The 16,269-nt window shown below is 45.0% G+C and overlaps 2 protein-coding genes and 1 non-coding gene across 3 annotated transcripts in view; 1 reads left to right on the forward strand and 2 right to left on the reverse strand.

The window, feature by feature from the left end:
• CCZ1 (CCZ1 vacuolar protein trafficking and biogenesis associated) overlaps nucleotides 1-3,959 on the forward strand; it is a 21,786-nt gene extending 17,827 nt beyond the window's left edge. Inside the window, exons 13-15 of the mRNA XM_007448873.1 lie at nucleotides 1,948-2,106; nucleotides 2,391-2,518; nucleotides 3,611-3,959. Coding sequence (XP_007448935.1) covers nucleotides 1,948-2,106; nucleotides 2,391-2,518; nucleotides 3,611-3,666 — 343 coding nt within the window. The 3' untranslated portion in view covers nucleotides 3,667-3,959. The remainder of the gene's footprint in view (nucleotides 1-1,947; nucleotides 2,107-2,390; nucleotides 2,519-3,610) is intronic.
• Nucleotides 3,960-5,894: 1,935 nt separating this feature from the next.
• Nucleotides 5,895-16,269, reverse strand: part of LOC103072800 (radial spoke head 10 homolog B) — a 37,378-nt gene continuing 27,003 nt past the window's right edge. Inside the window, exons 14-19 of the mRNA XM_007448874.1 lie at nucleotides 15,604-15,711; nucleotides 14,511-14,654; nucleotides 12,823-12,948; nucleotides 11,127-11,220; nucleotides 7,600-7,798; nucleotides 5,895-6,118 (exon numbers count right to left, since the gene is read on the reverse strand). Of these exons, the coding sequence (XP_007448936.1) occupies nucleotides 5,944-6,118; nucleotides 7,600-7,798; nucleotides 11,127-11,220; nucleotides 12,823-12,948; nucleotides 14,511-14,654; nucleotides 15,604-15,711 (846 nt within the window). The 3' untranslated portion in view covers nucleotides 5,895-5,943. The remainder of the gene's footprint in view (nucleotides 6,119-7,599; nucleotides 7,799-11,126; nucleotides 11,221-12,822; nucleotides 12,949-14,510; nucleotides 14,655-15,603; nucleotides 15,712-16,269) is intronic.
• On the reverse strand, nucleotides 8,817-8,889 carry TRNAG-CCC (transfer RNA glycine (anticodon CCC)). The gene has a single exon. It is a non-coding gene; the product is annotated as a tRNA-Gly (tRNA).

The following is a 16,269-nucleotide window of genomic DNA, read 5'->3' on the forward strand; positions in this document are numbered from 1 at the left end:
CCCAGACCACGGCTCGAACCCGTGTCCCCTGCATTGGCAGGTGGATTCTTAACCACTGTGCCACCAGGAAAGCCCTGCTGTTTTTAATGTGAGCAGATCTTGTTGTCTTTTCTCATTTTTATTTTTTAATTAATTTTTTTGGCTGTGTTGGGTCTTTGTTGCTGCACACGGGCTTTCTCTAGCTGTGGCGAGTAGGGGCTACTCTTAGTTGCGGTGTGCGGGCTTCTCATTGCAGTGGCTTTTCTTGTTGCAGAGCATGGGCTCTAGGCACGCGGGCTCAGTAGTTGTGGCTCGCAGACTGTAGAGCACGGGCTCAGTAGTTGTGGCACACGAGCTTAGTTGCTCCGTGGCATGTGGGATCTTCCCGGACCAGGGCTGGAACCCGTGTCCCCCTGCATTGGCAGGCAGATTCTTAACCACTGCGCCACCAGGGAATCCCCGCTATTTTTAATGTGAGCAGATCTTGTTTTCTTTTATTAACAGTACATTGTAGGTAACTGTTTTTTTTCTATTTTTGTTTTTACATCATCCTTCATGGTGGGTGGAGTAGAAAGAGGCCACATTTGCCCCTGTCCTAACTACCTAAATAACGTCTCTCGTGTGAATGTCCATGTGGGATTACAAAAGGAAGAATTCCGATCTTCTTAGAAGAGTGTTGTACATGTTATAAATAAGAGAAAGAGGAACGCCACACAGTGTTAGACAAATAACCAGAACTTTAAGCCTGATCAAAGGTCATAGAAGTTAGTCTGTCCAAACAACTAAATTTACAACTCTTTCCAAACTTCTTTTAAAATTTTCATCTTTCCAGAAAATTTTTCTTGTAGTTATACTTGTATTTCTTAGATTTAGGGGCCTACTCAAAACAAATTCTGGTTTTATAAGAATTCTGTTTTCATTTTCCTGGGAACTAATCGTCCACATTCTTTCTCGCCTAGAGGTCGAGTATCACAGTAGTAACCACTTCCCCGGAGGTTGGATTTCCGGCACCCTCAGCCCCCCAGTGCGTGGCTGCTCCCCCTGTAGTAAGCAGAGAAGGCTTCTGGCCCCCAGTGGCAGGGCTGCCCAGGCTCTCACGCAGACCCCCGATTGTGAATTTAAGGCCCAGTGAGAGGTGAGGGACGGGAGGCCCCTGAGAGCCGAGTGGCCCAGCTGTCAGGTTGGCTCCCCGAGGGGCCTCAGACTCTGACCCGGGAGACAGCAAAGTAGCGTTGCCCAGTCATCCAGAATAATGAAAGGGTAACAAATCCCAATAAATACTCCAGAGGGGGCTCGCACGTGTAGAATGATCTCTGAGTAGGATGATGAAAGCTGTGTTACTTACAGTGCTCAGCTTCCGTTCTGTGGCAGTTTACATACATGCAGCTGTGGGATAAAGAGATGTACGGGGGTCAGCAACCTTTTTCTGCCAAGGGCCAAACAGTAAGTACTTTAGGCTTTGTGGGCTGTGTATGTTCCAAGTACTCAACTGTCCTTTAAGCGTGAGAGCAGCTGTAGACAATACATAGGCATATGGGTGTCCCAGTAAAAAACAGGGCCTGGTTTGGTCCCAGAGCCATAGTTTGCTGATCCCTTCACTGGAAGGGTAAGTGGCCTGCATTGATTTACTTTGTTTTTTGTTTTTTAAGTGAACAAATAAACTGAGTGACTGCCGTTTATAAAACACTATACTTGAAAAAAAAAAATCATCACATAATGGTTAAAATATTTGTGGTTTTACAAGTACATACTTGAGCTCGCTGGGAATTTCAGTCATTTTGAATACCTCACGGATATCAAATAAGTTACTGCCGAATGTTAACGTCTTAACTGAGGTTCTTGATTTGAAGGCCCAGCCACTGAAAAAACCGCCTTGGCCGTTCCACGCTTAGAGTTCTTACAGTGTAGCTGTACATTTGGGTAATTGTTCTTTCAGGAAGTTACCACCTCCATAACATGTTTCCACAGGTCTGAAAAAGAACCCCAGTTTAAGTTTATCTACTTCAACCATATGAATTTAGCAGAAAAAAGTACAATTCACATGAGGAAGACACCCAGTGTGTCACTTACGTCTGTTCATCCAGATTTAATGAAGATTCTGGGTGACATCAACAGTGATTTTACAAGGTAATTCTAACCACCTTACCAGTTAGGCGTCCACTTTCTAATAAGAGACATTAAAGGAATCATCTTCAAAAACCGAGTGACCCCAGGCCCCTTCAGAGGTCTTGACCACCTCCCTGGGCACCAGTTCCAAACATCATTAAGCCCAGAAGGGGCTGGTCACTCACAGGGGACTCCCTGAACTTTTCAAATGGCTCAAGTTTCCTGTTTCTTGTTTTAGAATGTTTTTCACAATCCAGCTATATATATAAAGTAAACAATTGCGTTTTGAAACTCTTTTCTTACAGAGTGGATGAAGATGAAGAAATCATCGTGAAAGCAATGAGTGATTATTGGGTTGTTGGGAAAAAGTCTGACCAGCGGGAGCTGTATGTTATTTTGAATCAAAAAAATGCAAACCTCATTGAAGTAAATGGTAAATAGGGTTTGGTATTTGAGCAGAATTTTAATGCTACTGATATTTAAAAACTATCTTTTCAGTGTACTAAGGACATGCTAAATAGAACAAATCATGATTGTTGAGATTTTAAGCAGTTGCCCCTGTTGCTTAAAAGAAATCATCATTTGGTCTATTCAGGAGTGGGACAGTGGGGCAGTGCACCCCAAGTGTCAACTGTAAGGACAATCAGGTGTGAAGTTTCTTCTGAAGACATCTTCTGGGGTGTATTACATTTTTCTCTTGATACCAATACTTGTATTAATAGTCTATGCATTAGAAACAACCTCAGGGAATACGTGCCTCATTTATTTATTTATGGCTGCGTTGGGTCTTCGTTGCTGCGCGCGGGCTTTCTCTAGTTGTGGCGAGTGGGGGCTACTCTTTGTTGCCGTGCGCAGGCTTCTCATTGGAGTGGCTACTCTTGTTGCGGAGCACAGGCTCTAGGCGCGTGGGCTTCAGTAGTTGTGGCACGTGGGCTCAGTAGTTGCAGCTCGTGGGCTTTAGAAGAGCGCAGGCTCAGTAGTTGTGGCACACGGGCTTAGTTGCTCCGCGGCATGTGGGATCTTCCCAGACCAGGGCTGGAACCTGTGTCCCCTGCATTGGTAGGCAGATTTTTAACCACTGCACCACCAGGGAAGCCCCTACATGCCTCATGTAAAACAGGAATTGAGTAAAGTCCAGATAATGACGCCACTTTTGGAGCTCCCGATCCACAATTCAGGGTTGCAGCTAGATTTTCTGTGTTTTTGAATCAGATTCCTCAAGATTTTAGAAGTTGTGCTCCTCATGCCCCAACCCGCGGGTGTCTTAGACACTTTGGATTTGAGCTGTCTCAGGCCCAAAGAAGCAATGTTACGTAGTGTTAAAGTCTCCTGTACGTCAGGTCCTTTTTTCTTTCTCTCGACTTAACATTTCTTATCAAGGCTTCTGAGATTAAGGTCAAAATTAATGCAGACCTTTATTTATGACCAACTTTACTCCAGGGAATTTAAGGTACTGATATATATTATATAACCTTTTAAGTGAGAATTTCTATATCTTACTCACCGTTTTCTATTCTTTTTGCAGAAGAGGTCAAGAAGCTTTGTGCGACGCAGTTCAATAACATATTCTTCTTGGATTGACTGACAAGGGCTCACCGAAACATCTTTTAAAAAAAACAGCTCAGCAAGCATTTTGTTTACCATTGCAGGTTATTGGTCATATTATTGACTGGATTAATGACAATAGTAAAGCAATACTTGCTTTGAAGAATCAAATTTCTACTCAGCCTGATGATCCCCTGAGGTTTTTAGATTTTAAATATTTATGTGGAATTAAAGGTAGTCAGCTGCATCTCTTTCATTCCATTCTTTTGACATTATGTGACTATTTTACTGGAAAATAAGTCTAATAAATTGTTAAAGTTTTTAAAATTCTGGTCTTGCATTGAGTCTCTCTGGTTGCTTGTTGGTAGACCACACCAGCCATGGGTCCCTGGTTCATCCTCAGGAATACTCTAGCAGCTAAAGGTGCTCAGAGTTGGGATTCCTTCCCCGGTCCCTAGGCCTGAAGTGGTAAACTATAAGGCATTTGCCCAAAGTAATTGCTGGACTTGGTTTTTATCTTGAGCAATAATGTGATTTTTAGACCACAAATAAACATCAGACAAAGAACTTAATGCAAGTGCCCCCAGTGTGCTCCAAACATAAAGCCACGTAGAACTCCTAGGTAGGCACAGCCCCACCTGCATGCTCACAACTGGGATTAAGCCTGGCAGGATTTGATTTAACTTTTGGTGGTCTGGACATCCCAGAGTTTGGTTGAACGCTAGCCGGGCATGGTCTGGAAAAACCAGTACCAACCCGGCCCTAATAGGAGCTCTCCACAGCCCCCCTGCACCCAGCCTGTGAGTTAGGGTGGAGCAGGGAAATGACTTCTCATCTATTTGCAGTTATTTTCATTGTCACCTGCTAATTCACAATCTCCCTTATGATTTCCTCTTACCCCGTGAGTTACTTAAAATGGTATGTGTTAGTTTCCAGTGATCTGAGGCTTTCTTTACTGTGTGTTTATTGCTGACTTAGCAATTGCAGCAAAAATAGATCATGGTCTCTGATGTATTATTTGAAGTTGTTGCAGTTTGCAACCTAAAACGTAGTCACTGTTTTTGTCAGTGTTTATTCTCTGTTGCATCCTGGTTGCTAACTCTGTGTTAGTTCCAACTTTGTAGTTTGGTTGGTAAAATTACCTGTATCCTTATTGCGTGTGTGTCTTCCTGATCTGTTTCTTCCCTCACGGTTGTAGTCTTCCCTTTAATTCTCTCTGCTCTTGCGAGGCTAGTATGTACGATGTATGTGAGTAATGCACTCTTTGGTTGTTGGTCCTTTGATTGTTATCTTTATCTGTATCGTGCAGATGTTTGCTTTAAATTCTGTTCTGTCCTTAATATTGCTTGTTATTCCAGTCATCTTGATTAGATTGTCCTGGTACATCTTTTTCTATATCTTTATTTTCATCCTTTCTATCTGGTTTTGTTTAAGATGTTTGCCTTGTAAAGAATAACATCGAAGTGAATTTCTTTTTTTTTTAAACCCAATCTAATTATTTATGGGATTTTGAAGGGGAGGAAAAGGTGAGTTAACCTGTTTGCTTGGTGATGATGGGTAGATTTGTACTTTCCCTGCCATCTTTTGCGTTTTCTGTTTCCATTCTTTTATTCTTTTTCCCAGCTTTATGTCAGATGATAGTTTCCTTCCTTTTTGCTAGTTTGGAAGTTTTAGATTGTATTTTTATGCTTTTGGTGGTTACTGTTATATTTAACACAACTATTAGCTGTAACATTTTCCTAACAGACCAAGTATTCACTTAACTGCTGATTGCACACCTGGCTCTTTATCCTACATTGTTCGGCCTTTTGTCCATGCAGTGCTGTTTACGATGCTGTGGGAATGGATGGGAAAGGACCAGGGAAGAGGCCATGTAAGAGGCAGCATGTGAAGGACAGGTAGGATGTGGGCACAGGGCGGTTACAAGGGGCAAAGGAGGTGTGCCAGGCTCAGGGGAGGAAGGCCTAAAGAAACGTTTAAACAACTTGACTCCCCACTGGTTTTATCAGATTCTAAATTTAATCACCAGTTTTATACTTGGATTTAAAAAAAAAAAAATGAATACACACTCATTTAATACCCACATCTGTGTATTTTCATTCAGCTCAGTTGTCAAAACGCAGGCATTTCAGTGATCCAACCATATTAGAAACCCAAAACCCAGTGGGCCCAGGTAGTGGTATTTCAAGAAACACTTAGACAAGAAGTAAAACACAAGTAATTTTATTGGGTAGGAAATTTGTTACAGGCTTTGGTTCTAAATTCTCTTCACACCTGCTTGTTCTCGTGGCTCATTTACAAACCGAGTGATGTCTACTTTTTCTTTTTCTTATTTGCAGTGGATTTGCTGGACTGTGACACCACTGTGTCGTCTTTCAGGAGGCTCGGCGTGAAATTCAAGGATGTGGCATCCACTGGTTCCTTGATCACAGTGATGGCGACCTCATAGTCATGCCTTTTGGTCTCTTCCTCTCTCAAGCTGTTCAGCCTAACAAGAAGCAAACACAAGAAGGTTTTTTTTTTTTTTTTTTTTTGGGTTCGCGGGGCTCTCATTGTTGTGGCCTCTCCCATTGCGAAGCACAGGCTCTGGACACGCAGGCTCAGTGGCTCCCGTTGCGGAGCACAGGCTCTGGATGCGCAGGCTCAGCGGCCACAGCTCACAGGCCTAGCCACTCTGTGGCATGTGGGATCTTGCTGGACCGGGGCACGAACCTGTGTCCCCTGCATCAGCAGGCGGACTCTCAACCACTGTGCCACCAGGGAAGCCCGATATCTTTTTTTGTCTTTGAAATTTCAAAACCGGTTTTTATGTTATATGTGGTGTAAAGTAGTCCATACCTGGATCTCAACAGTTTTTGTGAACAGAACTAAACAGTCATCACTTTGCCTGAAATAAAAAGTGGTGCAATAGCTAGATAGTTTAAGACAAAGTTTTCACACATCTAAGGTGACTTGTGACACACTTGTCTCTGAAGCAACTTAGCTAGTAAGTAGCCTTTTAAAATACTGTTGGAAAAAAATAAAATACTGTTGTAGCCGTTTTCCTTAAGTCTAATGCTCTCTTCCACAGACCAGTGGGCTTGGGATGCCCTTTACAGAGGTCAGACATTTGCACTTGGGACTGACCTGTCTGCATGGACAGTGGTTCTAGAAAGGTAAGTGTGTGGCCTTTGCTAGGTGCTCACCACGCACCAAGCATTGTTCTCGATGCTTCACAAACACTAGCTCACTCAGTCCTCACAACAGTCCTACAAGGTATCACCTCCACCTTAAAGATGCAGAAACAGGCACACAGGGACAGGCCTCACCAAGGTCACCCAGGTGATATAAGCGATGGGGCTGGGATGTGAACCTGGGCAGTCTGGATCTACGTCACGCTGGCTCCTCGTGGATGCCTGGGGATGCCTTAGACAACCAGGACAGAACTGGTGGCTATGGGTTCCCAGCTGCACCTGAGGACGTGCTGCCCTTTAATATATATTTTTAGATTATTTTCATTTTTTTTTTGGCAGAGTTGGGTATTCGTTGCTGCATGCGGGCTTTCTCTAGCTGCAGCAAGCAGGGGCTACTCTTCATTGTGGTGTGCAGGCCTCTCATTGCAGTGGCTTCTCTTGTTGCGAAGCATGGGCTCTAGGCGTGCGGGCTTCAGTAGTTGTGGCTCACGGGCTCTAGAGCGCAGGCTCAGTAGCTGTGGCGCACGGGCTTAGTTGCTCCGCGGCATGTGGGAGCTTCCTGGACCGGGGCTCGAACCCATATCCCCTGCATTGGCAGGTGGATTCTTAACCACTGCGCTACCAGGGAAGCCCAAAGTAGACATCACTGAGTTTGTAAATGAGCTTTGAAATTTCGAAGACTTTTTAATGAAAGTGTTTGGTACTGCAGCTTCTGGCGGCTACAGAGGACAGGAAAGAAAGATGCCTGAGAGCCGGGTGGGCGGGCGGGAGGGAGCCGGGGGGTTCACTGAGTTACCTCGCCTCCAGCTCCTCATTCTCCACCTTCCTCTGAAGGGCCATCGCTTCATTATGTAGCCTGTTTTCCTTTACTTTCTCCCTGAGGGTTTCTTCATGTTTATGTGCTTGGAAGAGAGTGTTCACAAAAAAGATGTACATGTTACTGATCCATGTATTGAATTTCTCCTTTTGTTCATCCTTGGATTTTTCTGTTTCCTCTGGAAGCAAGTTTGATTAAAATGAGCATTAATACAGTCTTGCAATAACTCTGGGGTCTGTGTTCCAGTTCCCCAGTTCTGTCACTTCCTGTGCTGGGCTGAGTGTCCTCATCCCCCCATAAGGTGGGTGACACTGTGCTTCTCGTGGGCTTGTGAGGATTAAGGTTAACTGCAAAATGCTTCAGGGACCACCTGGAACAAGGCTGGCGTCAGCTGACCACAGCCATGATTGTCAACACTTCCTTCAAGTCTCCTGGTACCTGTTCTCTTTTTCCTAAATAGCTTAAATATTTTGGTTTTCTAAAATTAAAATCTTAGAAAATTTACAAGATTCCCATGTTTCAGAGAAAGAAAAAAAACTCTTGGCTTTTACATACATTGTCTTTAAAGGCAGTTTTCACTAAGAAAATTTTATTTTATTTGTTTTGTTTGGCCATGCCACACAGCTTGCAGGATCTTAGTTCCCCCACCAGGGATCAAATCCACACCCTCAGCAGTGAAAGCACAAGAGTCCTAACCACTGGACCTCTAGGGAATTCCAAGAAAATTTTAAGAAGGATTTTAACTCTGAATTGAATAAGAAGGTAGGTAAAATTATTGACTTGGTAAGGAGTTGCTTCACATCTACTAAGGCCAGCAGATACACACTTTGGAATGTGTTTAATATAGTTGATTCCAGGAAGATAATGCTTTGGATAGTTCTATAATATCAATAAGACTGGGGATCTTTCAAGAGAGCAATTGTTTTTTGACTGTGTCTACAGCTTGGGCTGATCTGCTGTTTGATGGCAGTGATGGGAGAGGAGTACGGGCACAGGTACTCTGTAAACGTAGCATTCTGTGACCAATCTACCCTCCATCCCAGGAGCCACTGTGAAGGGCCCAAGAGTGGAAGACTAATGCAGAGAACCTTGATGCTGGTGCCAGATTTTTTTTTTTAATATTTATTTATTTTGGCTGCTCTGGGTCTCCGTTGCAGCACACGGACTCTTAGTTGCGGCATGCATGTGGGATCTAGTTCCCTGACCAGGGATCGAACCTGGGGCCCCTGCATTGGGAGTGTGGAGTCTTACCCACTGGACCACCAGGGAAGTCCCACCAGTGCCAGATTTTACAAGGACTAAGAGAAATGAAAACATATCCATAAAGACTTGCACACCAATGTTCATAGCAGCATTATTCCTGATAGCCAAAAATGGAAACCACCGAACCGTCCATCAACTGATGAGTAGATAAAATGTGGTGTATCCACACAGTGGAATACTACTCAGCGATACAAAGGACCAAAATACTAATATGTACTACAACATGAACAAATCCCCAAATAATTATAAGTGAAAGAAGCAGATGCAAAAGAATATGATTCCATTTCTAGGAAATGTCCAGAAAAGGCAAATCCATGGAGAAAGTAAGTCAGTGGCACCAAGTGGCCCACAGGCACCCCCCGGGCTCCAGGCACCTCACCCACACATACCTCCCTGCTGTGGCCAGCTACCTGGTGGTGAGAGTGAGTTCTGGCAGGTGACTAGTGAGCACACACAGAAAGCTGGCCCAAATCTGTGGGCCATGGAAGGACCACAAATTCCAGCTTTAGCACCGACCTTGGGAAAGCAAGGTACAGGAAAAGGTGCTCAACATCACTGATCATCAGGGAAATGCAAATCAAAACCACAATGAGATGGACTTATATACACTACCAAATATAAAACAGACAGCTGGTGGGAAGCAGCCGCATAGCACAGGGAGATCAGCTTAGTGTTTTGTGACAACCTAGAGGGGTGGGATAGGGAGGGTGGGAGGGAGACGCAAGAGGGAGGAGATACGGGGATATATGTATATGTATAGCTGATTCACTTTGTTATAAAGCAGAAACTAACACACCATTGCAGAGCAATTATACTCCAATAAAGATGTTTGAAAAAAAAAAAAAAAACTCACAATGAGAGGGAATTCCCTGGAGGTCCAGAGGCTAGGACTTTGCACTCTCAGTGCCAGGGGCCCAGGTTCAGTCCCTGGTTGGGGAACTAAAATCCCACAAGCCACGAGACAAGGCCAAAAAAAAAACACCACCAACTCACACCTGCTAGAATGGCTTGCTTCAAAAAGAAGAGAGATGCTGTCAAGGATGTGGGAAAACAGGACCCTTGTACGGTTTTGGTGGGATTGTAAATTGGTACAGCCAGTATGGAAAACATTATGGGTTTCCTCAAAAAATAAAAGAACTACCCTATGATCCAGCAATTCCACTTCTGGGAATATATCCAAAGGAAATGAAAACACTATGTCAAAGAGATAGCTGCACCATCACATTCACAGTGGCACCATTTACAACAGCCAAGACAGGAGACGGCCTAAGTGTCCCTCAACAGATGAATGGATAAAGAAGAGGTATATATACACAGTGGAATAGTACTCAGCCATAAAAAGGAGAGCCTGCCATTTACAACAACATGGATGGACCTTGAGGGCATTACGCTAAGTGAAGTTAGACAGAGACATACAAATACTGTATGATCTCACTTATAAGTAGAATCTATTTTTTAAAAATACAAACATATAAAAAGAGATCAGATATGTGGTTACCAGAGGAGGGAGATGGGGGACACTGGAGGAAGGTGGTCAAAGGTACAAGCTACCAGTTATAAGGTACATGAGTACCAGGGATGTAACGTACAACACGATGACTGTAGCTAATACTGCTGAATGATATCTGTGGAAGTTAAGAGAATAAACCCTAACTGTTCTCATCACAAGAATTTTTTTTTTGTGTATTTATGAGATGATAGATGTTAACGTATTGTGGCCATCACGTCACAATACACGTAAGTCAAGTCATTATGTTGTACACCTTAAACTTACACAGCACTGTATGTCAATTATATCTCAATAAAACTGGGGAAAGAAAAGGGTTAGATCAATGGCTTGAAAGGGAACTCTGTCAAGCCAGGGGGCAGAGTTGGGAGCAGCTGTCCCAGCCTAATTATATTTTAAAAGATGGTTGTACATTTTTATAAATGTTAAATCATTTATAAGCAACAGTTTGCTAATACCAAAGTTCTATTATTAAAATACCATTTTGAGTTTTTCTTTCTTTTTTTTTTTTTTTTTTAAGATGGTATTTTTATTTTTTTGCAGGCCTCTCACTGTTGTGGCCTCTCCCGTTGCGGAGCACAGGTTCCGGACGCGCAGGCTCAGTGGCCACGGCTCACGGGCCCAGCCGCTCCGGGGCATGTGGGGTCTTCCTGGACCGGGGTACGAACCCGTGTCCCCTGCATCGGCAGGCGGACTCTCAACCACTGCGCCACCAGTGAAGCCCTAAAATACTCACCATTTTGAGATAAAAGAAAGGTTAGCTCCTTTCCTGGAGATTTAAAGTTCATTTTGGAAGTTTCTCCATCACTTAGAGACTTCTTGATCTGGGGCTTTTTCTTTAAAAAAAAAAAAAAAAAAAGAAAAATCATAAGGCAAAATATAACTTCTGCATCATTATGGACTAAAACTAATTTTCTACATTATAAATAATTAGAAAAGTATGAGGCCATTATCTTTATGCTAATTTGACTATTTTTAATCTGCCTAAAATTTGACTTTTTTTTTTTTTTGCGGTACGCGGGCCTTTCACTGCTGTGGCCTCTCCCATTGCGGAGCACAGGCTCTGGTCGGGCAGGCTCAGTGGCCATGGCTCACGGGCCCAGCCGCTCCGCGGCATGTGGGATCTTCCCAGACTGGGGCACGAACCCGCGTCCCCTGCATCGGCAGGCATACTCTCAACCACTGCGCCATCAGGGAAGCCCCAAATTTGACTTTTTAACCTGTATATTTGTCCTATTAAGGAAATGAATAACAAAGCTATTGTATCTGCTGGAAGGCTTCCCCCAGGAAACCAAAGACTAGAAAATACTCCCTGGGTCTGTTGGGAAAGTATTAATCCATCTCTTAGTGGCTTTAATTACTATATATATATATATATAAAACCATATATCAATACATGCTGTTTATGCCTACATTTTTATCTCCAGTAGATCTCACCCTTGAACTCCAGACTTTGTCTCCAGCTGCCACTTGCTGTCACCACGTGGATGTCTCATCAGGCACCTTAAGTCTGACATGCCCAAACCCAACCCTTTAATTTCACCCCCAAAACTCATCTCCCCCTCAAACCCCAGTCCTCCCCTTCATGATAAATGGCGGCTCTGTTCTTCCAGTCGTTCAGGCCAAAAAGAAACCTTAGAATCATCTTTGCCTTCTCTTTCCCTCTCAAACTCCACAGCCTTCAAAATACATGCAGATAATTCCAAGAGCTTCCTTACGGGTTTGTCAACAGCAAAGCCATCGTGAGCCTACTGACCCCCCTTGCTCAGGGCCCCCTCACGGCCGGGCACTACCTCGGTGCATCTTCTGGGCTACCCCGACGTGGCTATACCTGCTGCTACACCCCTTCCAACACCCCAGAGGTGCTCCCGCCTCAAGGCCCCCGCACAGGAAAGTCTCCCCCCAGCTGCGCTCAAGTGTGGCTTCATCCGAAGACCTTCCCTTCCCACCCCACCCTGTCTCTCAGTCTCCACTGCCTGCCTCGCTTTCCACCGCATCACTGATCCCTCCCAAGTGTAAAGAAGTATAGCACTGCGGTAACGGGTGTAAATCCTGGAGTCCAACTGCCTGCGTGCAAGCCTCCAGCTCCACTGCTTACCAGTTCTGTGACAGTGGGCAAGTTACTCGACCTCTCTGTGCCTCAGTTCCCCCTTGGAGCCGATGAAGCACCTACAGGTTGTCTGGGTATTAAGTGAGCGGACCCCTGGGAAGTGCGTAGCACCTGGTAAGCACCCCGAGGGTGTTCACCCTTCCTGTTCTTCACGTGTCACCACATCCCTCTCTCCCCCAGAATGTGATGCCCACGAGAGGATGGGCTTTCTGTTCCCTCCAGAACCCTGGCACCAGAAGAGCCCTCACCACATAGCAGGTGCGCAACAGTGGTAGATACTATGGCCGCGGCACTGTTTTCATGGTTAGCTGTGAATACAAACCTCTGATTTCCTTATCTTGTTCATGTCAAGCAAGACTCCTAACTTGCTTGAAGACGACTTAGTGCTGCCGTACTGCACCTCAGATTCCTGGCTTCTTAGCGCACTTGGACTCCTGTTCTGGGTGTTCTGATCAATGACAAACACATAAGAGGATTTCTGTTTTCCGTGGAGACACACGTGCACGTGATTTTAACGTGGTATAATTGATGTACAATGACCTGCACATAACGCGCACTATGACGGTGAGTTTTGACGTGTCTAACATGTTTACACCTGTGAAAACATCACCTCAGAGAGTGGACATATCCATCACCCCAGGTTTCCTGTGCCCCAGGAAGCCCTCTTCCCTCATCCTCAGGCAACTACTTATCTGTTTTCTGTCACTACAGATCACTTGGCATTTCTAGAATTTTATGTCATTGGAATCACAGTGGTATGTACCCTTTTCTGTCTGGCTTCTTTCACCAAGCATAATTAATGCACCCATGCTGTTGGCATGTGTCATGAGTTATTTCACTGCTGGCTCATATAACCCCGTTGTATGGTTATAATAGGACTTGTTTATCTTGATGGATGTGCGGTGCCAGATTGGAAACCAGACGTGAACTTGATCGGATGGTTTCTGAGGCTGTCCCCGAGGCCAGCGTGTCCGTGTGTGGTTACTGGAGTCCATGTGTTGCCATCCACGCAGGCATGGATGAGTTTAAGGTGGACATGACCCAGCCCCAGCCTGTGGCCAGGCTCTCGGATGACCTGCAGGGGGCATATCTGCTGATCGGGTGGACTGGGCGCTACTGAAGTTGAACCTGCACGAGGGTCCAAGGCACATCCTGGGACTTGTGGTCAGAGGCGCTCCTTAGATGACCAACAGTGAGAGGTCTTCCTGAGTGAGCAGCTCTGGCGAGTTTCCCAGCTGGGGTTCCCGCTGGCCCCCAACACTCTCCCTTGTGGCTCCGAATGAAGGACTCAACGATCAGAAACCCTTCCAGCCCACTACCCTGAAACCCCTGCTCCATCTGACCCAGCGGCTAGATCTTTCGGTCAACGGCCCACGCTGTCCCTGCTCCCCCAAGGCTTTGGCGTGAAGCCCAGTGTCCAGCCCCATGAGCAGGTCCTGTCCTCTGGGATGCACCCAGCATCCTACACACGCTCGGGAGCTGTTCCTTGGCATCTGTGCTCTGTGACGGGCGATCCACTCTTGTAAACACTAGATCATGGGGTGAAACGTTTCATAAAAACCACCTCAGATGCCGTAGGCCTCGTGGTCCAGCCAGGGGAGCCCCACACCCCTGAGGGTGTCGGTAGGCGCTCTGACACTCATTACGTATCTCCACTATCATAGGTCATGACCAGAAAATACATTTTCCCTAATGTAGAAAAAAGACAATACACTCCTTTCAGAATGTGAAAAGAAGTCTTAAATTATTTAAGTTATTTCCTGGAGGGTTACAAAAGCCCAAGGTAGTCTTTTTTTTTTTTTTGTGGTACGCGGGCCTCTCACTGCTGTGGCCTCTCCCACTGCGGAGCACAGGCTCCAGACACACAGGCTTAGCGGCCGTGGCTCACGGGCCCAGCCGCTCTGCATGTGGGATCCCCCCGGACCGGAAGCCCAAGGTAGTCTTGATGATGGTTTAACCACTCCAGAATAAAACCCGTTCCTTACTCTGTAAATTCTAAGGTATTGTTACCTGATTTATCATTGTATAGGTGCTTCTAGCTTTGTTTCCAGACAAGTCATCATTTGGAAAATTTAAATAGAATTTAGTCGATTGGTTAGTAACAGAGATGAGTGCGAAGCTTAACAGAGCTTCAAAGAATTCCAGGAAAACCAGCTGAAATAGAAGAAAATACAAAGGGTCTTATTCATCCTGACACACCTCAAGGTGGACCAGCAGTTCTGGGTGTTTGTTCTCCAGAAAGTACCACCTTGTTCAACACTCAGGCATCGTGGGCGCCCACCAGTTTGCAATAAAAACTACAGCATTTAAAAGATCTGTGAGGATGTATATTCTCTCCTTAGCTTGTAAGTCATTTTTCTATTTGCCAGAAACATTTTATTTTATATTAGCTAATTGAGGACAGTCACTTTCAGAAGTATTTCTTTTTTTCTTGGACAACTAGAGAAGTGGCACCTGTTAAAAGAGTTGGTGCTGGAATGGCTAAGCCCTCCGGAGATGCTGGGATAGGGTGAACATATTTTGTACATAAGGAGGATATGAATGGGGAGGGGCGTCACAAAGGGAAGACTGTTACGGTTTGAACTGTGCCTCCCAAAAAAGCGTTGGAGTCCTGTCCCCCAGTATGCTCAGATTTACAGATAATCGAGCTAAAGTGAGGCCATTAGGGTGGGCCCTAGTTCAATGTGGTGGCTGTCCTTACAAGAAGAGGGAAATTTGGACCCACAGACAGAAACATAGAAGACAATGTGAAGAGACATGGGGAGCAGATGACCTCTACAAGCCAAGGAGAGAGGCCTGGAGCAGATCCTTCCCCACAGCCCTCAGAAGGATCCAATTCCAGCAACACCTTGATTTCTGTCAGCCTTCAGAACTACAGGCAAGATATGTGTTATATAAGCCAAAAACAGGTGGCAGGGGTGGAGGTTAGCAAGTACAAATGTCCTGAGGTAGGGGTGTGGTGGGCGTATTCAGGGAACAGCTAAGCGGCAGGTGTGACTCAGTGTCAGACGTGGACCCAGAGAGGTGGCCGTGCTGGCACCATTGGTGCCAATCCAATCTTGGTGTCCAAGCCTGAGTTGGATCTGTACACCTGTTTCCAAACCTCAAGTTTAAAGTTGCTGTCAATTCCATCATGCATGAAAGGATTATCCTCTGCTATGACCTCCACAAATTTGCTTGCTGTTAATTCTTTATTTATCATTTTAAAGCTCTGTAAAAGAAACAACCAATCAAATCATAACGGCTGATAATTACAAACAGCTATATATTTTTAAAGTTAGTTTATACCAATACAGCACTTTAAGGAGATGGTCTAGAAATAAGTATCTTAAAAACTAGGAATTTTGAAAAGCATTCTGGATTAACATTGGTATTTACCTCTCTACTCCTTCCCTAATCCTTCTAAGACAACAGTAAAGATTTTTTTAGAGGCATAAACACAGGACAGAGAACGGGAGAGTGGATGACCCAGATGTGAGATATCAACACAGCTCTACTGGTGGGAAAGCGCTGGACCAATGGGCTTAGCAGAACAAGGAGCCGAGAGCTCAGGGAGGCAAGAGGCAAGTCGAGTCCAGTCGGAACTCAGGAAGGAGTCAGCTCTGAACACCGTGCTACAGGTAAGGCTGAACACAGGAAGACTCCCAGAAAGTCTAGGTGAAGACCCTTTCCGCATCTAGACTGAAAACAGAAGGTTGACTCGCTGGAGATCCTGAACCACAGTGCATTTGGCTCCCCTAAAGTCACAGTCCTGCTGAAAACAAGAATT

The sequence above is a fragment of the Lipotes vexillifer genome, unplaced genomic scaffold (genome assembly GCF_000442215.2).
Source record: "Lipotes vexillifer unplaced genomic scaffold, Lipotes_vexillifer_v1.1 scaffold778, whole genome shotgun sequence".
In the NCBI taxonomy this organism is placed as follows: domain Eukaryota; kingdom Metazoa; phylum Chordata; class Mammalia; order Artiodactyla; family Lipotidae; genus Lipotes; species Lipotes vexillifer.